Source organism: Narcine bancroftii, chromosome 1, assembly GCF_036971445.1.
Source record: "Narcine bancroftii isolate sNarBan1 chromosome 1, sNarBan1.hap1, whole genome shotgun sequence".
Classification (NCBI taxonomy): Eukaryota; Metazoa; Chordata; class Chondrichthyes; order Torpediniformes; family Narcinidae; genus Narcine; species Narcine bancroftii.
In genome coordinates, this window is record NC_091469.1 from 125,883,245 (window position 1) to 125,907,887 (window position 24,643).

Genomic DNA, 24,643 nt, shown 5'->3' on the forward strand with positions numbered 1-24,643 from the left:
TAACAATCTTCACTCATTGTGGTCTGGAGGTGAGGAAATCCACTTTCCAATTACACAGTGAGGTGTTAACTCCCAAATCTTGGAGTTTGCCGATCAGTTTTGAGGGGATGATGGTGTTAAGTGCCAATATGTAGTCGATAAAGAACATTTTGATGTATGCATCTTTGCTGTCCAAATGTTCCAGGGCTTGTGTGGGCCAGTGAAATGGCTGCCACGATAGGCAAACTGGAAAGGATCCATGACACCACTCGGACAGGAGCTGATATGCTTCATCACCAGCCTTTCAAAACACTTCATCACTATTGGTAGTCCTTAAGGCAGGTTACTGCACTCTTCTTGGGCACTGGAATGATTGACGTCTGTTTGTAACAGATGGGTGGCACGCCCTGCTGGAGTGAGTTCTTGAAGATCATCACAGATCTTTAGTAGTTGGCCAGGAAGTCCATCTGGGCCAGATGCTTTCCTTGGATTCACTCTCCTGAAGGCAGCATGACATCATCCTCTGATACGGACAGGATGGGTTCATCGGGGACGTGGGCACGAGGAGGGGTGGCTCTTCATTGTTACTGTCATCAAATCAGGCATAGAAGGTGTTGAATTCCTCTGGGAGAGAGGTTTTGCCGTCAACTCTTGTTTCTTCTGTTTCCAGTTTGCAATCTTCCTCCTGTGCTAATGAAATTTTTATTATCTTGTAGATTTAATTCTCAAATGTTCCTCACTGACCCAGACTCGTACAGGTTTCTGAAATTACCATCTCTTGACTTGTCAGTCAATGCTACATCTTCATGAAGTTCTAATTTCTATCTGTGCAGCAGAATATCAGTTTGGGGATCCAAATCTGTTTTCAGGAATTGTCAGATTTCACTTTCTATCTTTTAAAAATTCTTTGAATTATAGATGACTTCTTGTTTTGCCTTTTAAGAAGTGAATAATTTATCCTTGCCTCATTAAGCCACATTGCTTTGCCATTTTTTTCACCCCCCCCCCCCTTCCTATATTCTACTCTCCCAAAATTTCCAAAGAGCTTTATTTGACATAACGCTTCATTATTCTGTTTCTTTTCTAGATGAAGGGGTAAATGTTCACCTCAAATAAAGGAGAGCATGTTCCCTAATTCCAATCTGGGTCGTCCACCCTTCTCTCCAGCCCTCTTTTCACAGCAACAGTTTATTAATACTCACAACTTCAGGAATGTAACGTAAGTGCTGCAGGATTCTACTGATATCTTAATGGCTGGTGCATATATTTTAATTCCTTTATTGCATTATATTATTTTGTATTACAGAATAATGATTTGTATTACTTTGTATTATGGAATAATGATATAAACTATCAGACCGTAAAATCTTTAGGGTAATGACAACAGATTGCATTGAAATTGTGTATTTTGTTGCTAATCCGTAGGTTTATCAGTCACTTGGATTTTTGATTTTTAAAAAAAAAACAGAGTACATCTCTCAACTGGACAATCAAAACTTAACTCATTTTATTTGGTTACTGTAGATATACAAGAATAAAATTTGGTGAACCTAGATACCAGTCCAGCTTGGGCTGATAAGTGGCAGGTGTTATTTGTACTACAAAAAGTGTCTGGGAGCAACTCTCAAGAGTCTAACCCAGTGGTTCTCAACCTTTTTCTTTCCAGTCACATACTATTATAAGTAATCCCTATGTCATTGGTGCTCTATGATCAGTAAGGGATTGCTCAAGGTGGTATGTGAGTGGAAAGGGAAGGTTGAGAATCACTGCTCTAGACTCAATTGTTAATGAAATATTTTGCTTGAGAAAAATTGTCATTGGCCCATTTCCTTTGGCATTATAAAACCACATAATGAGCCAATTGGGTACGATTAAAACAGAGGTTTTCAAACTTTTTCTTTACACCACATACTAACTTAAACAATCCCTTACTAATCACAGAGCACCTATGACATAGGGAATACTTAAAGTGGTATGCGAGTGGAAAGAAAAAGGTTGAGAACCACTGGTCTAATCCTTGATGTTAAATAGCAATATAATCATGAATCTCCTCTGTCTCACATTCTCAATTGACCTGAAATCCAAATGGACCAGACACATAAACACTGTAGCTATACATGCATGTCAGAGACTGGATAGCTCACTTTGCACCCAAAGCCTTCAAAAGAAGCTCAAATCAGGAACCCAGTGGAATACCCTTTATTGCCCTGATGAGTGTGACTCAAATTGCATGCAAGAAAATTGAAACCATCCTGTGCAAAATTATTGTATTTAATTTGTGGCTTATTTTAACAAACAAGGCATTTATTTCCTCTACCACTGTTGTACTGCAGTATTTCAAGATGCAAGTAAAAGAGCAGCTATTTTGGCTCTGCAGACTCTAGAGCAGTGATTCAAATTTTTTTGGACTAAGGCCCACCTAGCTTCCAGCCTAACATGTCATGGCCCACTAGTGGCAATGACAACAATATTTTCAAGTCAAAGGCAGCTATATAAGAAATGCATAATTTATCTAATTTAAAGTATTTTATTTAACATTTTTTAAAGACACACGTGGAAACATGTTATGGCTCACTGGTGGCTGCATAACTCGATATGCACAGGTCTCTGAGTTTAAAAAAGTTCAGAACATTTAGAATCCTTTCAGTGAAAGAGCATCTTACTGATTTTATGACCTAAATGCCCAATGTCTTGAGATTTTGCCCCAAAATTCTCTACTCACTGGCTGTAAGAGCAACCTCTCAGTATTTACCCTTAATCAGCTTCTATTTTTTAAGACTGTTCCACCCAAATTTTATTCTGTGCATTTTTAAAAACTCTTAATCTTGTCCAAGTTGAGCCTGACTCAACATTCAATTTTTCTGATGTTTGGGGATTTTCTATCAAGTTGGTTGAAACATTGGGTTCTACCTCTGAATTTCTTTTCTATATTCTAGAAATACGAATTTACTATATTTCCATCTTCACTTTAATATCCACATGTTTATCATACAGCCTGATCTGACCTCCAATGTTAGTTCAGTGTTACATGCACCTCCTTCGAAAATAATCTGCTGGCAGTTTGAGTAGCATCAATGGGAGAAAGAGTGATCAACATTTCTGGCTAGTACCCTTTATCAAGATTTCATTAATGCTCTGTCTTGAAGGATTCCAACCCAAAATGTTGACCACTCTTTCTCCCACTGATGCTACTCGATCTGCTGAGTTCCTACAGCAGATTGCTTTTTATTTCAGATTCCAGTTTCTCCAGTCTCTTGTATCCCTAGGTTAGTGTAGACCAGAGAAAATGTATATGCTATTTATCCAATTTTAAGACATTCTTAAAGTCTATGAATAAATATAAGCAATTTTGTTCCAATTTTTATTTTAAATCACTTTATTTGCAGCCTTTCAGGTACCATCCTGGCAGGAGTAGTTACGCCACAATCAACTTGCGTGTGGCCCTTCAGTAATGTGTGTACTACCTTTACACCGGCACTGCCTAGTATTCTTGGCAGGAAGTAAGTCTTGTTTAGTCTATATTTTAAGAATTTTATATATATTAAAAAAAAAAAATAATTTTTTTTTGAAAAGTTCATCATCATAACCGTATCTGCAGATGAGGAATCGTGAATGTAAGAGCATTTGGGTCAGAGCAGTAGAGTCTGAGGGTATGTCTCAGACTTGAAATAAAAGAGCTGAAGCATCAGAGAAGGAGATTAGTACGGAATCCTTGTAAGAGAAAGGACTAACGAGTGAAAGCTTATCTTCCTCACCCTGTCCTCACCTACACCGCACAAGCTTCCGCATCCAACATATCATCCTCCACCATTTCTGCCACCTACTACATGATCCCACCACCATACATATCTTCCCTTCTCCTCCTTGCTCCTTCCATGATCCTTCGTCGACTCCTCCCTTCCTGCCAATTGCCTCCTTGGCACCTACTCCCGTGACCATAAGAAATGCTACACCTGCACCCAAATCTCTTCCCACATGAACATTTGGGGCATTTTTTGTCAGTATCTAGGATAAATCAGGTTTATTTCCATTAATTTAGCAGTTTAATAACTAGCTGACATTCAGGTAACTTGAAGCATATCTGAGAACTTCAAAATTTTTGTTCAGGTCATTTCATCAGGTGGAGCACTTTGAACCATGACTTTGTCACAATATTTTCTTTCAATACTATCCAATGAAAGGAGGAAAAATACTTGCAGGAGCCTCAATTAAGCTGAATTGATTTGAATAAGAATGACAGATTTTATACTGAGGGTGTGGAGGCGGGAGACTACTGAATCAGAGGGTAACATTGTTTATGAAATATTGTTTACAGGATTTTGGATGTCAAGTAGTAATTGTGTAATACATTGGTAAGGCCCATTTTGAAGTATTTGGTGCAGTTTTGGTCCCCTTTTGCAGAAAAGATATCAGTAAGATTGAAAGAGTGCATAAAAAATAATTACAAGGGTGTTGCTGGGACTTGAGCTGACTTATAGGGAAAGGTTGAATAAGTTGATACTATTTCCTGGACTGTCAGAAAACGAGGAGAGAATTAATAGAGTTATACAAAAAAATTCAGGTAAATGCAAGCAGGCTTTTTCCACTGAGGCTGGTTGAGACAAGAACGTGAGACCTGGGGTTAAAGGTGAAAGCTGAAATTTTAAGGGAAAGATTGGGGGAGCTGCTTCCTTCAGATGGGTGGCAAGAATGTGGAATTACCTGCCAGCAGAAGGTGGGTGCATTTACAATATTGAAGAGAAGTTTGGATGTGTACATGGATGGGAGGGATATAGAGGGCTGTGGTGAAGGTCCCGGTCAATGGGTCTCGGCGGGAAAAGTAGTTTGGCATCGATTAACTGGGGTGAAGTGCTTGTTTTTGTGTTATTGTGTTCTATGTTTTATTATGGAAATATATAGAGGGATAATCTTTCCTTATTTATTCTTTTGCCACAATAAATTACGTCTTTTAGGGTTCCCCTTTTTCTTGTCTGCTGGGGGTAACGTAGTCCTTTTTTTACCTTTTGTATTTCTGGCAGGCATTGGTGTTGCATGCTTTTAGCTGGTGCTTTATTGATGATTTAGAGTTAAATGAATGGGAATTGTTAAAAGGTTTGCAAATGATACAGAAATCATTACATAGCTAATGATTTAAAAAAAAAGAGGCTGTAGCTTGCAGGATGATTGCAATAGTCTAGTCTGCAGAAATGTTATATGGAATTTAATCCAGAGAGTTGCAACAGATGTGTAAATGGAAGGCAAACAAATAAATGAAAGCAGACTGGAGGATATGAAGCATTGAAGAGATTATGGAATATATATCTACAGATCTCTGAAAGTGTTATGGCAGACAGGTAACTTTGCTAGGAAAACAAACTGGATCCTTCACTGGAAGGAGAACCAGGAGGTTCTGCTTGAACAGTATTAAATGGTAGTTGAGCATGACTACTGCTATGTGTAGTTGCATTCACATGGTTGAAGAAAGGATGTGAAACCATCAAGAATGATTTGTAGGCTGGAGAAATTGAGTTATGAAAGAAGATTAGATAATTTGGAATGGCTTGCTTTGCAATGGAGGAATGTAACAGGTATAAAATTTGGGGGGGGGGGAAAAGTTAATGGAAATGCTGGAGAAACTCAGCAGATCTCACAACATCCATAGGAGGTAAAGATGTGTAACTAATGTTTCGGGCCTGAGCCTTTTTCCAAGGAATGAGCAAAAAGCAGGTAGTTGCCTGAATTAAAAGGCTGGTGGAAGGGAAGAATGGGCAGGGGAGGAGCACAGATGAAAGAGAGGAAAGGTGAAATTGACTGAGGCAAGGGGAGTTGTTTTTGGCTTTATGTAAGCAGAGCTAGAGGAAAGGAGAGAGAGCTGGAGGAAAGGAGATATGGGGAAAAAGGGAGGAGGAAGGGCTAACAGAAATTGGACAAGTCAGTCATGCCACCTGGTTTAACGGTGCACATTTGGAATATAAGGTATGTGGTGAAACACCACTGTATACTGTTATTTGGTTACCTGGCATTGTGTATTGTTCATGTGGCTGACCCTCCTTCCCTCAGTGTCTCCATCCCCTGGAATCCCCTAATAAAGGCAGAAAGCCAAGTCCCTCCCTCAGTATGAGTCCTGGGATCATGCCAGGACAGGAGCATGACCCAAATCTCCAGTCTTTTGGTATTATTGATAGTGTATCAAAGTATTGTTCTTCCAGTTTGTGGGTGGCCTCAGTCTGGCAGCATGATACCCTCTGCTCAAGCATGCTGGCAAGGGAATGGGGTGGGGAATTAAAATGGGTAGCCACTGGGAGATCCACTGTATTGCAACAGGGAGAACAGAGATGTTCAATGTCCAATCTCTCCAATGTAGAGGAATCCTCAAAGGGAACACCAGGTACATTAGATGACCTTTGGAGATTCACAAGTGAAGTCTTACTTTGAAGGACCTTTTGGGGCCCTAAATGTTCATGTGGGAAGAGGTTTGGGTGCAGGTGTAGCATTTCTTATGGTCACGGGAGTAGGTCCCAAGGAGGCGATTGGCAGGAAGGGAGGAGTAGATGAAGGATCATGGAAGGAGCAGTCCCTGCAGAAGGCAGAGCGGGGAGGAGAAGGGAAGATGTGTATGATGGTGGGATCATGTAGTAAGTGGCAGAAATGGTGGAGGATGATGTGTTGGATGTGGAAGCTAGTGCGGTGTAGGTGAGGACAGGGTGAATTCTGCCCTCGTTGCACATAGGGCTGGTGTGGCCCAGGGCAGATGTGCAGGTAATGGAGGAGAGTGCTGAATTGATGGGATTAGAAGGGAAGCACTTTTTTTTTTAAGTTGAAGAAGGACATCTCTGATGATCTGGCAGAGAAGACCTTGTCCTGGCAGCAGATGAGATGAAGGAATTGAGAGAAAGGATTGGAATCCTTACAGGGGATAGGGTAAGAGGAGATTTGAGAAAGGGGACTGTTGCTAGAGTTAGACCAAGTGAATTTGAGGTCAGGGTGAATGTTAGGAGTAAAGTTGATAAAAGTCGACGAACTCATTATGGGTCCATGAGGACACACCAAAGTAGTTATGGATATAGTTGTGGAAGCATAGGTAGGTGTGTAGGTGTAACATGGATTGCTCCATGCAGCCAACAAAAAGACATGCATAGCTGGGGCGCATGGCTACCACTTTGACCTGGAGAAAGTGGGATGAGTCAAAGTAGAAGTAATTGAGAATGAGGACAAGTTCTGTCAACTGGAGGAGGGTGATGGTAGAGGGGGACTGGTTGGGTCTATTGTTGAGAAAGAAACAAAGGGGGTTGAGGCCTTTGGTATGGGGGATGGAGCTGTCTTGTGATTGCATGTCAATGGTAAAGAAGAGGCAGTTGAGTTCAAGGAACTGGATGTTGAAGTGATGGAGGGTATGTGAAGTATCATGAATGTAGGTGGGGAGGGACTGAACTGGGTTGACAAAGTGGGGTTGAGGCAAGCAGTTTGGTTGGGCAAGTGCAGAATGAAACCCAATTGTCCTATCGGACCCATTTTTTGGGTCTGATGGGACCATTGGGTTGTGAATCTTGGGTAAGAGGTAGAAGATGAAATGTGGGGTCTTGATGGAGTGTTTTCCATAACAGATTGATGACTATGCAAGGATCACAATTCTAATGGAAATGTTAAAGCTGAGATGAAAGGGGAAACAATTCTCCTTGAACTTGCAATCAGAATGTTTGGTGGAGATGGAGACCATTATTTAATTTTATGTAAATGCGCTATTCAATCATGTAGGGAAAAATTGTTGGAAATTGAATGTAGCTCATTTGATCTTTAGCATTCTGCTCCAAATTACTTCCTGTAAACAAAAATTTTATGATTTCTGAGACCAGCTTTTCAGTTTATCAACAAAATTTTGGTGTATCTGCTCTTAAAATAATACAATTTACCAATAGATTGCTCTCTATCATGCCCAACTGTTCCCAGCCAAGTGTCGAAAGATTATGAATTAATCATCAAATGAATTGTTGGCAAGAGAAAACAGCATGGGGGGAAATAGTTGAGGCATGGGGGCAAAGCAGAGTGAGTATTAGTATGTTTTGGTTATTCTTTGCAAAGTAACTTGGTGATGAAGTTACAATCCTGATTTTAAAAATTGTACAGTAGCTGCTGTAATTTTCTGTGGCATAAGAGAAATGTTGAATATGATTTTAAAAAAATAGTTCATTTGCATTAGTTGCTGATTACAAATTAAATTTCAATACACTTGAATTACTACACTTTCTGATGTTCTTTTCAATACTGGTGGAACTATAAACATAATTGCCCTAGATTTAATTTGAAATGTCAATTTTTATAATTTAATGCCCGATTAATCTATCTTGAATTTACAGACGAAGGAGTGATGACCAGAGTAGTCCTTATGAAGTTAAGCGCCAACGGTTTCAGTCACCACCTTCTCAGCCATCTGGCAGATCAGTGCCTTTTTCAGTTGAACACAGGAATTCTGCACCTTCACCTGGAATTTCATCTATGCTTCCACTCGTAGATTATCCACAGAATTCTCTCAAAGGGGTTGGAGATAAGGTATTGAATTACTGATCAATATTTTAATGAGATGCTATTTAATCCACAGAATTCTTTCAAAGGGGTTGGAGATAAGGTATTGATTTACTGATCAATATTTTAATGAGATGCTATTTAATACTATACCTCATTGCACTAGAAAAGATTGGAAAACACTGGCACATCTTGAAAAATTGAATTTGGCATCTTATAAATGGAATCTTGGATGCACAGGAAAAATATATGATGTATCTGGTAAATAATTAACTAGATTAATTCTAATCTATTCATTTTACTCTAAAGGTAATAAAAATAAATGTTTCTGGAAATGTTCAAATCAGGCATTGTGTGTGGACATAGAAAATCATGTTTACTGCTTCCAATAATTCTTAGTAAAAGCAAAAAAAATTAGATATAAATCAAGTTTTGAGATGCGAAGAAAGAAAATAACAAATGGAGCCTCTGTAGGGTTGGACATTAAAGACAATGGGGACTTTGGCATAAATAATAGGGGAAGTAAAGAACCAAAGGACAAGAAATGCAAGTGAGAAAAGCAGGATCATTATCTGAAATTGTTGAGTCCAGAGGGTCTAACTAGGAGCTTGTACTGAGTTTTGTTGGAACAATGTAGAAGGATGATAACAGAGATTAGAGAGGGAGTTTGCTTGTTTGGCAAGAAACCCAGAAACTACTGGAGATGAAAGTTAATAAAAGCATAATGATAGATATTTAGAAGGACTCAAAGTTGTTGATGCAAGAAATAGGGAAAAGTTTTTTTTAAACATTGTAAAATTCCCCCATCTTTTGTGACTAAATATGAACTTTGATGAGCTTCACCATAAGGCTAAATACAAGGTTAATAAGAAATGTCTACTTCCATGCCCAACTTTGAAAATATTAAGGTTCATGAGGTTAACGATCGTATTTGTTTTCCTTAAGTGATTTGAATAAGGAAGTATTAAAATAAGTACTTGTGTTGCTTGTATCTTTCTTTTGGGAATGTTTTTATTAAATTTTCTTCCATTATCAAGGAATTGGCATCCATAAAATAAAACTTTCTCGTTCTCAGATGATCAAATATTTTAATTTAAATTGTTTTTAAAAATTTGGATAGAGAGCACTGTAATAGACCATTCTGTCCCATAAGCCCTTGCCACCCAATCTACAATCCTCGTACATTTTGGAGGGTGGAAGGAAACCAAACACCCAGAGGAAGCCCACGCTGACACTGGGAAAACAGATTCTAACCCAATTAGTTGGCGCCTTAATAGTCTTTTTAGTCTTGTGTGCACAAAACCTTCTATTTAGTCTATCAAATATGAATCTGATATATTGCCATTAACCTTCCCTGAGGAGTGTTCCTTCAGGAAATTCGTTTTGTCATTTCAGTATATTTCTATTTGTAAATTCAGATTGTTTTTTCATTTGCAAGAGAAAATGCTTTTGTCCCATTACAATTTTTGTTTTACATCAGTGGTTCTCAATCTTATTCTTTCCATTCACATACCACTTTAAGTATTTATTCTGCCATAGGTTCTCTGCTGCTTTCAAGTGCCTTCTCTGCCTTGAGGGCGGCTGCAGGAGCAGATCCCAACCTGAAGACTCACCTTTCAGGTAGCAGCCCTAAAAGGCTGCTACAGCATTGCCTGATCCACCTGAAATAGCCTTTTGATATCTAGAGGTGCCTCATAGCGCCTCCGCGTCTGATGGAGGCAGGGTGATTGGTGCCGCAGTGCCACCCATCATAAAAAATGCAGCATAGCAATGACGGTCTTCCCTACCCATAATCTCCCACGCAGGCGGAACCGCTCTGTGTTTTCCACATAGTTCCAGCTGCGTGGGGTAAGGAAGACCGCCATTACTATGCTGCATTTTGAACAGTAGAGAGCGGACCTGGGGCAGGTGTGGCCAGCCTGCACCGGCCACCCCTGCCCCGACGTACCACTGACCTCCCCTCCCTGTCGGGCAGCGGGGAGGGGGGCTTTGGGCAGCAGGGCAGGGGAACGTCAGGGCAGGGGAACGTCAGGGCAGGGGAACGTCAGGGCAGGGGAACGTCAGGGCAGGGGAACGTCAGGGCAGGGGAACGTCAGGGCAGGGGAACGTCAGGGCAGGGGAACGTCAGGGCAGGGGAACGTCAGGGCAGGGGAACGTCAGGGCAGGGGAACGTCAGGGCAGGGGAACGTCAGGGCAGGGGAACGTCAGGGCAGGGGAACGTCAGGGCAGGGGAACGTCAGGGCAGGGGAACGTCAGGGCAGGGGAACGTCAGGGCAGGGGAACGTCAGGGCAGGGGAACGTCAGGGCAGGGGAACGTCAGGGCAGGGGAACGTCAGGGCAGGGGAACGTCAGGGCAGGGGAACGTCAGGGCAGGGGAACGTCAGGGCAGGGGAACGTCAGGGCAGGGGAACGTCAGGGCAGGGGAACGTCAGGGCAGGGGAACGTCAGGGCAGGGGAACGTCAGGGCAGGGGAACGTCAGGGCAGGGGAACGTCAGGGCAGGGGAACGTCAGGGCAGGGGAACGTCAGGGCAGGGGAACGTCAGGGCAGGGGAACGTCAGGGCAGGGGAACGTCAGGGCAGGGGAACGTCAGGGCAGGGGAACGTCAGGGCAGGGGAACGTCAGGGCAGGGGAACGTCAGGGCAGGGGAACGTCAGGGCAGGGGAACGTCAGGGCAGGGGAACGTCAGGGCAGGGGAACGTCAGGGCAGGGGAACGTCAGGGCAGGGGAACGTCAGGGCAGGGGAACGTCAGGGCAGGGGAACGTCAGGGCAGGGGAACGTCAGGGCAGGGGAACGTCAGGGCAGGGGAACGTCAGGGCAGGGGAACGTCAGGGCAGGGGAACGTCAGGGCAGGGGAACGTCAGGGCAGGGGAACGTCAGGGCAGGGGAACGTCAGGGCAGGGGAACGTCAGGGCAGGGGAACGTCAGGGCAGGGGAACGTCAGGGCAGGGGAACGTCAGGGCAGGGGAACGTCAGGGCAGGGGAACGTCAGGGCAGGGGAACGTCAGGGCAGGGGAACGTCAGGGCAGGGGAACGTCAGGGCAGGGGAACGTCAGGGCAGGGGAACGTCAGGGCAGGGGAACGTCAGGGCAGGGGAACGTCAGGGCAGGGGAACGTCAGGGCAGGGGAACGTCAGGGCAGGGGAACGTCAGGGCAGGGGAACGTCAGGGCAGGGGAACGTCAGGGCAGGGGAACGTCAGGGCAGGGGAACGTCAGGGCAGGGGAACGTCAGGGCAGGGGAACGTCAGGGCAGGGGAACGTCAGGGCAGGGGAACGTCAGGGCAGGGGAACGTCAGGGCAGGGGAACGTCAGGGCAGGGGAACGTCAGGGCAGGGGAACGTCAGGGCAGGGGAACGTCAGGGCAGGGGAACGTCAGGGCAGGGGAACGTCAGGGCAGGGGAACGTCAGGGCAGGGGAACGTCAGGGCAGGGGAACGTCAGGGCAGGGGAACGTCAGGGCAGGGGAACGTCAGGGCAGGGGAACGTCAGGGCAGGGGAACGTCAGGGCAGGGGAACGTCAGGGCAGGGGAACGTCAGGGCAGGGGAACGTCAGGGCAGGGGAACGTCAGGGCAGGGGAACGTCAGGGCAGGGGAACGTCAGGGCAGGGGAACGTCAGGGCAGGGGAACGTCAGGGCAGGGGAACGTCAGGGCAGGGGAACGTCAGGGCAGGGGAACGTCAGGGCAGGGGAACGTCAGGGCAGGGGAACGTCAGGGCAGGGGAACGTCAGGGCAGGGGAACGTCAGGGCAGGGGAACGTCAGGGCAGGGGAACGTCAGGGCAGGGGAACGTCAGGGCAGGGGAACGTCAGGGCAGGGGAACGTCAGGGCAGGGGAACGTCAGGGCAGGGGAACGTCAGGGCAGGGGAACGTCAGGGCAGGGGAACGTCAGGGCAGGGGAACGTCAGGGCAGGGGAACGTCAGGGCAGGGGAACGTCAGGGCAGGGGAACGTCAGGGCAGGGGAACGTCAGGGCAGGGGAACGTCAGGGCAGGGGAACGTCAGGGCAGGGGAACGTCAGGGCAGGGGAACGTCAGGGCAGGGGAACGTCAGGGCAGGGGAACGTCAGGGCAGGGGAACGTCAGGGCAGGGGAACGTCAGGGCAGGGGAACGTCAGGGCAGGGGAACGTCAGGGCAGGGGAACGTCAGGGCAGGGGAACGTCAGGGCAGGGGAACGTCAGGGCAGGGGAACGTCAGGGCAGGGGAACGTCAGGGCAGGGGAACGTCAGGGCAGGGGAACGTCAGGGCAGGGGAACGTCAGGGCAGGGGAACGTCAGGGCAGGGGAACGTCAGGGCAGGGGAACGTCAGGGCAGGGGAACGTCAGGGCAGGGGAACGTCAGGGCAGGGGAACGTCAGGGCAGGGGAACGTCAGGGCAGGGGAACGTCAGGGCAGGGGAACGTCAGGGCAGGGGAACGTCAGGGCAGGGGAACGTCAGGGCAGGGGAACGTCAGGGCAGGGGAACGTCAGGGCAGGGGAACGTCAGGGCAGGGGAACGTCAGGGCAGGGGAACGTCAGGGCAGGGGAACGTCAGGGCAGGGGAACGTCAGGGCAGGGGAACGTCAGGGCAGGGGAACGTCAGGGCAGGGGAACGTCAGGGCAGGGGAACGTCAGGGCAGGGGAACGTCAGGGCAGGGGAACGTCAGGGCAGGGGAACGTCAGGGCAGGGGAACGTCAGGGCAGGGGAACGTCAGGGCAGGGGAACGTCAGGGCAGGGGAACGTCAGGGCAGGGGAACGTCAGGGCAGGGGAACGTCAGGGCAGGGGAACGTCAGGGCAGGGGAACGTCAGGGCAGGGGAACGTCAGGGCAGGGGAACGTCAGGGCAGGGGAACGTCAGGGCAGGGGAACGTCAGGGCAGGGGAACGTCAGGGCAGGGGAACGTCAGGGCAGGGGAACGTCAGGGCAGGGGAACGTCAGGGCAGGGGAACGTCAGGGCAGGGGAACGTCAGGGCAGGGGAACGTCAGGGCAGGGGAACGTCAGGGCAGGGGAACGTCAGGGCAGGGGAACGTCAGGGCAGGGGAACGTCAGGGCAGGGGAACGTCAGGGCAGGGGAACGTCAGGGCAGGGGAACGTCAGGGCAGGGGAACGTCAGGGCAGGGGAACGTCAGGGCAGGGGAACGTCAGGGCAGGGGAACGTCAGGGCAGGGGAACGTCAGGGCAGGGGAACGTCAGGGCAGGGGAACGTCAGGGCAGGGGAACGTCAGGGCAGGGGAACGTCAGGGCAGGGGAACGTCAGGGCAGGGGAACGTCAGGGCAGGGGAACGTCAGGGCAGGGGAACGTCAGGGCAGGGGAACGTCAGGGCAGGGGAACGTCAGGGCAGGGGAACGTCAGGGCAGGGGAACGTCAGGGCAGGGGAACGTCAGGGCAGGGGAACGTCAGGGCAGGGGAACGTCAGGGCAGGGGAACGTCAGGGCAGGGGAACGTCAGGGCAGGGGAACGTCAGGGCAGGGGAACGTCAGGGCAGGGGAACGTCAGGGCAGGGGAACGTCAGGGCAGGGGAACGTCAGGGCAGGGGAACGTCAGGGCAGGGGAACGTCAGGGCAGGGGAACGTCAGGGCAGGGGAACGTCAGGGCAGGGGAACGTCAGGGCAGGGGAACGTCAGGGCAGGGGAACGTCAGGGCAGGGGAACGTCAGGGCAGGGGAACGTCAGGGCAGGGGAACGTCAGGGCAGGGGAACGTCAGGGCAGGGGAACGTCAGGGCAGGGGAACGTCAGGGCAGGGGAACGTCAGGGCAGGGGAACGTCAGGGCAGCAGGTAGTTGGGTTGCCGGCTAATAGTCATCAGCCCGCCCCCAGGCAGCCGCTTAAAGCAGTTGCACATTTAGGTGCCTTGGCGGAACCCAGCAATTCGCCGATTATCCCTCCCGGAGGAGTGTTAGTGTCAGCACCTCGAAGGCGCATTCAGGTGGGTACATCATCAGCCGTATAGGGGTAGAATACGCGACTTTACATTTTGCCACCTGAAAGAGCCTTGTTGATTAGTAAGGGATTGCTTTAGGTGGTATATGGGTGGAAAAAAAAGTTTGAAAACCACTGATTTTAATCGTACCTAATTGACTTGTTATGTTTACAGTTTCATAACTCCAAAAGGAAACAGGCCAATGACAATTTTTCTCATGCAAAATATTTCATTAACAGTGATTCTCAACCTTCTCTTCCCACTCGCATACTACCTTAAGCAACCCCTTACTTAAAGTGGTATGTGAGTGGAAAGAGGTTGAGAACCACTATTTTACATAATCCTTTCCATTTTGTTTTCCGCTAACTGTCTTAAAGACATCACAAATGAAACTCTTAAAAGTTCTCATCTTGTTTTCATGCATTTTAAAAAAAAAAAATCAACTACCACACATAGAGTGGCTTCTATATTTGACTAAAAGCTAGTGCCATCAGTTTGTGTTAACTGCTGTTTTAAACAAGTACCATTCATGAGGCCTATTTTTCTTGACACTATTATTATGGAATTTTTTAAACTGAAGATTTCTTAAGATCCCTTGTAGATGTCAACATGCTAAATTTATTTAATCCTACTTAAAACAATAACCTAACTGGGTTACATCACAGAAAAGGACACCATTTGTAGATTGAATCAGCTAAAACTCTGAAGATTGATCAAGATGTTCTTTGTATTGTAATGGATATAGAATTAAAATTACAGATTGGATTTACGAAGGACACAGTTGGTGACCAAGTAAATTAATTTAGAACTGCAACTGGGGAAAGGATATAAAATTATTGGATAAAGATGGGAAAGACAATTGTAGTGAAGAGGACAGGGAATAATGATAATAGGCAAATAATATGATTAGTAGCTTTGATTAGGGTCATTTTAGTCCTGTGGAAGCATTATAATTCTATTTGGAATATTTGGACAGAGATGTGTAGGAGTCGTGTAGATATGAGAAATAACTGCGTTTCAGATTGGCAAAAGGAAAAAGATAATATGGTGAATCACCGTGATATCCTTTGCGGGTAAAAATTGTTTTTATTCCATGTTTGTTTTGGATATCTCCATTGTCACAGCTTTTTTTCTTAAAACTCAGAAGAAGAAAAATCTACTTTATAGTTAGCTAGAAATTTGTAGAGAACGTTTAAAGCTACCATATTAAAGAGAAGTTTCAGAAATGATGTACAGTATCTCAAATTAACATAACATATAACAATTACAGCACGGAAACAGGCCATTAGGCCCTTCTAGTCCGCACTGAACCAAACACCCCTTTCTAATCCCACCTCCCTGCACAATGCCCATAACCCTCCATCTTCTTCTCATCCATATACCTGTCCAACCTTTTCTTAAATAATACAATTGACTCCGCCGCCACTATTTCTCCCGGAAGATCATTCCACACAGCTACCACTCTCTGAGTAAAGAAGTTCCCCGTCATGTTACCTCTAAACCTCTGCCCCTTAATTCTTAACTCATGTCCTCTTGTTTTAAACTTTCCTCCTCTTAACGGAAATAGTCTATCCACATCCATTCTGTCTATCCCTTTCATAATCTTAAATACTTCTATCAAATCCCCTCTCAACCTTCTACGCTCCAAAGAATAAAGACCCAATCTGTCCAATCTCTCCCCATACTCCAGATGCTTAAACCCAGGCAACATTCTGGTAAACCTTCTCTGCACTCTCTCCACTCTGTTTATATCCTTCCTATAATTAGGCGACCAGAACTGCACACAGAACTCCAAATTAGGCCGCACCAACGTCTTATACAATCTCAACATCACCTCCCAACTCCTATATTCCATGCAATGATTGATAAAGGCCAGCATACTAAAAGCCTTCTTCACCACCCTATTCACGTGAGTTTCTACCTTCAGGGAACGATGTACCGTCACTCCTAAATCTTTCTGCTCTTCTGTATTCCTCAATGCTCTCCCATTTACCACATATGTCCTATTCTGATTCTTCTTACCAAAATGAAGCACCTCACACTTATCAGCATTAAATTCCATCTGCCATTTTTCAGCCCACTTTTCTAAGCAGCCCAAATCCCTCTGCAATCCTTGAAAACCTTCTTCATTATCCACTATTCCACCTATCTTAGTATCGTCTGCATATTTACTAATCCAATTCACCACCCCATCATCTAGATCATTAATGTATATAACGAACAACAATGGGCCCAATACAGATCCTTGAGGCACACCACTGGTCACCGGCCTCCAACCTGACAGACAATTATCCACTACCACTCTCTGGCCTCTCCCTTTAAGCCAATGTTCAATCCATTTGACTATCTCAAAATTTATACCTAAAGACTGCACCTTCCTAACTAACCTTCCATGTGGTACCTTATCGAAGGCCTTACTGAAGTCCATATAGACAACATCCACTGCACTACCCTCATCCACATTCCTAGTCACCTCTTCAAAAAATTCAATCAGATTGGTCAAACATGACCTTCCTCCCACAAATCCATGTTGAGTGCTCCTGATCAGACCCTGTCTATCCAGATGTTTATAAGTACTATCTCTAAGAATTTTCTCCATTAATTTACCTACCACAGACGTCAAACTTACAGGCCGATAGTTGCCAGGCTTCCTCCTTGAACCCTTTTTAAATAACGGAACCACATGCGCAATGCGCCAATCCTCCGGCACTATCCCCATATCTAATGACATTTGAAAAATTACCGCCAGAGCCTCTGCTATTTCCTCCTTCACTTCTCTCAATGTCCTGGGGAAGATCCCGTCTGGTCCCGGAGACTTATCCACCTTTATATTCTTCAAAAGCCTTAAAACTACACCTTTTGTAATCTCTATATTCCCCATATTTACCCAATTTGCTTTTTTTATCCCACATCTCCCAATATCCTTCTCCTTAGTGAATACCGAAGAAAAGAAACTGTTCAATATCTCCCCCATTTCTCTAGGTTCCACACACAGTTTTCCACTCTGATTTTCTAAGGGACCAATTTTGTCTCTAGCTTTCCTCTTACCATTAACATATTTGTAGAACTCTTTTGGATTAGTTTTCACCCTGCTTGCCATAGTTTTCTCGTACCTTCTTTTAGCTTTCCTAATTCCTCTCTTAAGATTCCTCTTACATTCAATGTATCTTTCAAACATCTCCTTAACTCCATGCTTCTTATATCTAATGTACGCCTCCCTTTTTCTTCGAACCAAGTTTCCAATATTCCTTGAAAACCACGGCTCTCTCAAACCTTTTGCCCCTCCTTTTAACCTAACAGGAACATAAAGCTTTTGCACTCTCAAAATCTGATCTTTAAAAGACTTCCATCTCTACTACATCCTGCCCATAAAACAAATTGTCCCAATGCACACCCTGCAAGTCCTTTCGCATCTCCTCAAATCTAGCTTTTCCCCAATCAAAAACCTCAGCCCTGATTTCTCTCTTTCCATAATGACATTGAAGCTGATGGCATTATGATCACTGGACCCGAAGTGCTCGCCAACACTAACCTCCGTCACTTGACCCATCCCATTTGCCAACAGTAGATCTAACACTGCTCCTTCTCTGGTCGGCACCTCTACATATTGTTGTAAAAAACTATCTTGCACACATTTCACAAACTCTAACCCATCCATTCCTTTCACAGAATGTGTTTCCCAATCTATATGTGGAAAATTAAAATCTCCCATAATTACAACCCTGTGCTTATCACAAATATCTACTATCTCCCTACATATTTGCTCCTCTAGGTCTCGGTCCCCTCCGGGTGGTCTATAATACACCCCTACAAGTGTAACCTCTCCTTTCCTACTCCTCAGTTCCACCCAAATAGCCTCCGTGGATGTGCCCTCTAATCTATTCTTCCTAGGTACCGCTGTAATATTTTCCCTGACAAGCAATGCAACCCCACCTCCTCTTGCCCCTCCGACTCTATCACACCTAAAACAACGAAACCCAGGGATATTCAGTTGCCAATCACATCCCTCCTGCAACCATGTCTCACTAATCGCTACCACATCATACTTCCAAGTATCAATCCACACCTTCAGCTCATCCACCTTTTTTTACAATACTCCTGGCATTAAAATATATGAATTTCAGGGATTTCCCATTTTTTAATCCCTGTTTTCCCTCATCTTTAAGAACAACATTATTTACTTTTCCTGCCAATTGCCCTTCATCTTCTTCCAGAGCATTTCCCTTCTCTATCACCTGCCCATCCATATTCAAATACTTACTACAAACTTTCATTGTTTGCATTCTAACCTTCTCCTTACTGCTCTGTACTATTTTGTTCCCTCCCCCCAACCATTCTAGTTTAAAGGATCCTGAGTAGCCCTAGCAAATACCTCTGCCAGGATTCTGGTCCCCCTGGGATTTAAGTGTAACCCGTCCTTACTGTACAGGTCACATCTCCCCCAAAAAAGGTCCCAGTTATCCAGAAACTTAAAACCCTGCCCCTTACTCCACCCCTTCAGCCACGTGTTAATCCTCCACCTCATTCTATTTCTATTCACACTGTCACGTGGCACAGGGAGTAATCCAGAGATTACCCCCTTTGCGGTCCTTCTTTTTAACTCCCTACCTAACTGCCTGTACTCACTTTTTAGGACCTCTTCTCTAATTCTCCCTATGTCATTGGTACCTACATGTACCACGACCTCTGGCTCCTGTCCCTCCCACTTTAGGATATCTGGGACACGAGCAGCAACATCTCGGACCCTGGCACCAGGGAGGCAAACCATCATCCGGTTCTCCTTGCTGCGTCCACAGAATCCCCTATCCGTCCTCTTAACTATGGAGTCTCCTACCACAATTGCCCTCCTCTTCCTTTCCCTCCCTTTCTGAGCTACAGGGGCCGACCTCGTGCCGGAGGCACAGCCACTGTCACTTCCCCCAACCTTGATGTCCCCCTCAACAGTGCTCAAAGGGGCGTACTTATTGCTGAGGGTTACATTCACAGGGCTCGTCTCTGGCACCTTACGTTTAATTAATTAAAGAGGAGATGGGATAACAAACAAATTCAAAAGAAAATCCTTGGAATAAGTAGAATTTAAAGTTAAAAGTCTTTACGGTTATTTGGATGTGCGATTCAATATCTTGATGTTTGTTTGCAGCTGAGTGAACAAATTTTGGACCTCTTCTGTAACTGTCAACAACAGACGATTGATCTAGAAAGAAAGGATTTCTGCCGCACACAGATCCAGAGAGAGATCCAACGAATTTTTCCACGTAAGTTAGGCTACTGACTGCTAGTTTATTTACCTGGAATTTCATTGAGGTACTGGGAGTGCTATTTTTTTTGATTAGAAAACTAAATTCAAAATTAAAATAATACATCTGTAATTTCTTATTTCCATGTAGTCAGGCTGATTGATGGGTTGAAGATTTTTTTTGGGGGTCTTGACGTATATAGGTAAACTGTTTCAAAGAGCAGTAGGTCAAGTGAGGTTGGGGATAGAGCAGGAAATGTGAAAACAAAGTGGGAGGAAGCAGGTGAAGGAGGGAGGCAGGGGTGATCGATTAAATTTATTTTCCTTTGAGCACCCAAGTAGCAGTAGTACTTAGATATCAGATGCAGACAGATCATGGGATTGTTTTGGACTGTGCAATGAATGCCCTTTGTGGGTGGTTTGACAATCCAGTGAAAGTGTTCTTTTCTCCTGATGATCAGTTTTTTTCAAGGCTATTATGTAATGGATTTAGGTCTTTTTTTAAATTTAAATTTAATTTAATTTTTAAAAATTTAGTCATACAGCATGGTAACTCAATATTCCAAGTGGGGTATAATTAAATCTTGTATAGCTATAACATTATTTCACAGCTATTGAAGACTAAATCACCATACATTTTCTGAACAACTCTATCAACCTGTGCAGCAGCTTTGAGCGTCCTAAGGACAGGGACCCCACACTTCCACTTCCTCATTCAGGTAATTTATAAAATCACAAAGAAGAGGGGTTCTAGAACATATCCCTGTGAAACACCACTTAACCTCCATGCAGAATACGGACTATCTACAACCAGTTTCTGCCTTTTTTGGGCTGACCTATCTATCCACAAAGCAAGGCCTCCTTGGATTCCATGCCTCCTTACTTTCTGAATGAGCCTTTCATGGGGAGCCTTGTCAGATGCCTTACTGAGATCCATACACCCTACATCCACTGCTCTACTTTCTTCAATGTTCTTTGTTACATCTTCAAAGTATTCAATCAGGCTTGTGAGACACAAGTTCCCCTGATGAAGGGCAGGCTATTTAGATTATTCCTTTCTTAATAAATGCTTGCAAATCCTGCCTCCCAGGACCTTGATCAACAGCTTGTCTACCACTGAAATAAAGCTCACTGGTCTATAATTTCCAGGTAACCTCTACTCCCTTTCTTGAACAGGGGAACATTTGCAATTCTCCGGTGCTTCTGTCCCCAATGATGAAGTGAAGATCATTGCCAGTGGCTCAGCAAACTCCTCCCTCACTTTCCATCGTAGGCTTGAGTAAATCTCATCTGGTCCTGGTGACTCATCCAGCTTTATGCTTTTCAAAAGCTCCAGCCTCTTTATGTTAACATAAAGGCATCCTTTAAATTTCTTTAAAAATCCTTTAAAAATCCTTTAAAAAAAGGATGCTTTAAGGCATCCTTGAAATTTCCAAGGTCCATTTCTCTGGTGAATACTGAACAAAAGTATTCATTAAGGACCTCCACTACCTTTTCTAACTCCATTCATATATTTCAACTATCACCCCTGATGGGTCCTATCCTCACATGACTCATCATCTTGTTCTTCACATACTGGTAGAACCTCTTGGAATTTCCTTAATCCCACTTGCCAGGGCCTTCTCATGGCCCCTTCTAGCTCGCCTGTCTTTTAAGATCCTTCCTGCAATCTCATAATTCTGTAAAGCTCTATCTTTTCCTATTTTCTTAAAACTCTTGTAAGCTTCTCTTCCTAATTGCATTTTCTAAATGCCTCATTCCATGGTTCTTTCACCTTGTCATCCTTTCCCTAAATGGAATTTACTTGTGCAGAGCATAATGCAAATGTTCTCTGAATATTTACCACATTTCTGCTGTACTTTTTCTTGAGTACATCTGCTTCCAATTTGTGCTTCCAAGCTTCTGCCTAATAGCATCACATTTTCCCCCTCCCCAATTTAATGTTTTCCCAAATTATTTATTCCTATCGCCAGCACTTTGGAAAATGAGAGAGAAATGTTCACCCACTGAAAAATCTGATATCTGACCTGGTTCATTTCTCAATATCAAGACAAGTAGAGCCTCCTCTAATTTGCCTACCTATGTATTGTCAGGAAACCTTCCTGAATGCACCTAACAAAATGCACTCCATTCAAACCCTTCACTCCAAGGTAGTGCCAATCAATATTAGGCAAGTTAAAATTGCCCTTGCCTTTCAAGAATCTGCCTCCCTATCTGATTCTCAATGTCTCTGTGACTACCCTAATATATACCTAGTAAGGTTATTGTTCATGTTCCTGACTTCCACCCACACTTGACAATACCTCCACTACTTCCCCCTTTTCTGCAGCCATGATTGTATTCCTGATCAACGATGTCACTGCCCACCTCTTGCTTTTCTTTTTTTGAAATATCTAAAGTCCAGCACATCAGCAGTCATTATTGCCCCAAAGACAGGTGTCTCTGTAATATCCACAATGTCAGTTCCTTGTATTGATATATGCTTTGAGTTCCTCTGCACTATTCCTAATACTCCTTGCATTAAAGAACACACATTTCAACCCATTCAGTATATGCAGATCTACCATTTCACCATCTGCTCCATCATCTGACTGAACCCTCTGCTTCCCATCCCCCTGCTTGGCTAATTTAAACCCTCTCCAGCAGTTCTATCAAGCCAGTCTAGTTCATGTGCAACCCGTCCTTTTACTACAGGTTATACCTTCCTCAGAGGAAATTCCAATGATTCACAAACCTGAACCCCTATCTTCTGCACCAACTCCTCAGCATTCACCTGCCAATTTGTAGTAAGATGGTTTATAATAAGCTTGTTTCCACTGTGATGTTGCTGCAACACACCGAATTTCATGACTTGTTCATGATGATAAATTCTGAACTTTTTATTCTTGACCTTGCTAGCATGTGCACAGGAGAGCAATTGAGAGATTACCACGCTTGAGGTCCTATTTGTGAGCTTCCTTCCTAATTCCCTTCAGGACCTCCTCACTTATCTATGTCATTGATACCAGCATCTGTCAAGAATTCTATGGACTCGATCAGAGGCATCTCTGACTCTGGCACCTTGAAGGCAACATCCCATCTGAGAGGGATGTGGAGATTCTCTTCCACAGAATCTCCTTTTGAGTCTTCTCACCAATGCATCTCCTATCACTAATGCTATCCTCCTTTCTTCTCTTCCCTTCTGTGCCACAGAATCAAATTCCTGTTACGGATTTTTAACTTCTGATTTGGGATTTCAGATTTATCACAATTGTTTTCTCCCACATCAATCAGTAAATGTGCTATTAACAAAATTTCCATACTGTGGTTTTCAGCTTTTGACCAATTAATTTTTTTAAACAGATGAATATCAAGATTGATACTTCCTATACATTGGAATAAAAATTTAATCATCTGATATAATTACTTGGCCATATGTTTAAATTGGGACGTGGCAGCGAGATCCTTGGGTCGTAGGTTTTATATCGGAGTGACCTTCTCCTATGCAGGTTGCTTAACCGGGCTGAAGAGGCCTGCCTCCCCTTTTAGGCCGAACCACTTTTGGAGATCTACGACCGCTGTCCCCGGTTATGGAGTGATGCGCCCTGGAATCGGCCTGCGTGCGTTTAGTAAAGGGGATGCAGCATTGGTTGAGGATCAGAAAGAAAAGTTCTAGTAGAAAATTTTTTAAGACTGGAGAGAACTCTGCAATGGGGTTCACAGTTGTTGGTGTTTAGACTAATGGTTTTTGAAGTGTGTATTAAACTCTGAAATACACTAAACAGTTCTCATTGACTGCTCCCGGCCCGGGGCTCGGCTGCCAACAGTCGGGCTGTGTGGGCTGCCGGGGTTTGCCTGGCGACAGTGGCCTGTGTTCAGTGCTCGGGCAGTGGTGCGGGCAGGCCCAGTCTCGGCTGGCTGTCCCTCCCCGAGATGCGGCCGTTACCTCCGGCGGACTCAGGCAGGACCTCGGGCCCCCCCGGGTGGCAGCGGGTCCTCGGGCCTCTGGCGGCGGCAGCAATAGGACCTCAGGGCCCCCCAGGCGGCAGGAGGACCTCGGGCCTCCGGCGGCGGCAGCAACAGGACCTCGGGCCTGCTGAAGACCCAACTACGCTGGGTGGGTCATATCTCCAGAATGGAGGACCATCGCCTTCCCAAGATCGTGTTCTATGGCGAGCTCTCCACTGGCCACTGAGACAGAGGTGCACCAAAGAAGAGGTACAAGGACTGCTTAAAGAAATCTCTTGGTGCCTGCTACATTGACCACTGCCAGTGGGCTGATCTCGTCTCCAACCGTGCATCTTGGCACCTCACCGTTCGACGGGCAGCAACCTCCTTTGAAGAAGATCGCAGAGCCCACCTCACTGACAAAAGACCAAGGAGGAAAAACCCAACACCCAACCCCAACCCACCAATTTTCCCTTGCAACCGCTGCAACCGTGCATGCCTGTCCCACATCGGACTTGTCAGTCACCAACGAGCCTGCAGCAGACGTGGACATTACCCCTCCATAAATCTTCGTCCGCGAAGCCAAGCCAAAGAAAGAATGTTTAAATTATGGGATTAACAGCCCAGAATTTTGACTTCTTCTGAAAACAAGAAGCTAAGTTTAAAAAAAAAATGTGGAACTGAATAATTCTGCTTTCCGTTCAATAAGGAAACAGGTCCTTGGCCCAACTTGTCCATGCTTTCTGTTGCGTATCTGAGGTACTCCTATTTGTCTGCATTCACCCCATATCCCTCTCAACCTTCCCTATCTATGTACCTGTGCAAATGTCTTTTCAATGTTGTAATTGTACCTGTCTTTACCACTTCCTCTGGCAGCTTGTTCCATATATGCACTAAATCTGTGCTGGAAAACTTGCTTCTTCGGACCCTTTAATATTTAAAAAAAAAACAAAAAAAAAAACTCTCCCCTCTCAGCATAGATCTGAACTTTCTACTCTTGGGGAAAATACTTTGACTATTCAACTTGTCTATGCCCCTCATAACTTTATGTTCACAGGTTGCAACTTGACCACCTATGCTCCACGGGAAAAAAGTTCCAGCATATC

General features: G+C 45.1%; 1 protein-coding gene across 4 annotated transcripts in view; it reads left to right on the plus strand.

Moving 5' to 3' along the window:
• tent2 (terminal nucleotidyltransferase 2) overlaps positions 1–24,643 on the plus strand; it is a 115,191-nt gene that overhangs the window by 29,872 nt on the left and 60,676 nt on the right. For all 4 annotated transcript variants that reach the window (XR_011357758.1, XR_011357763.1, XM_069938458.1 and 1 more), the window contains exons 2-5: positions 1,067–1,198; positions 3,366–3,479; positions 8,313–8,505; positions 19,515–19,629. Coding sequence is in view for 2 of the 4 variants with exons in the window: in XM_069938458.1 (XP_069794559.1) it covers positions 1,104–1,198; positions 3,366–3,479; positions 8,313–8,505; positions 19,515–19,629 (517 nt within the window). In the remaining 2 variants the exon portion in view is untranslated. The remainder of the gene's footprint in view (positions 1–1,066; positions 1,199–3,365; positions 3,480–8,312; positions 8,506–19,514; positions 19,630–24,643) is intronic.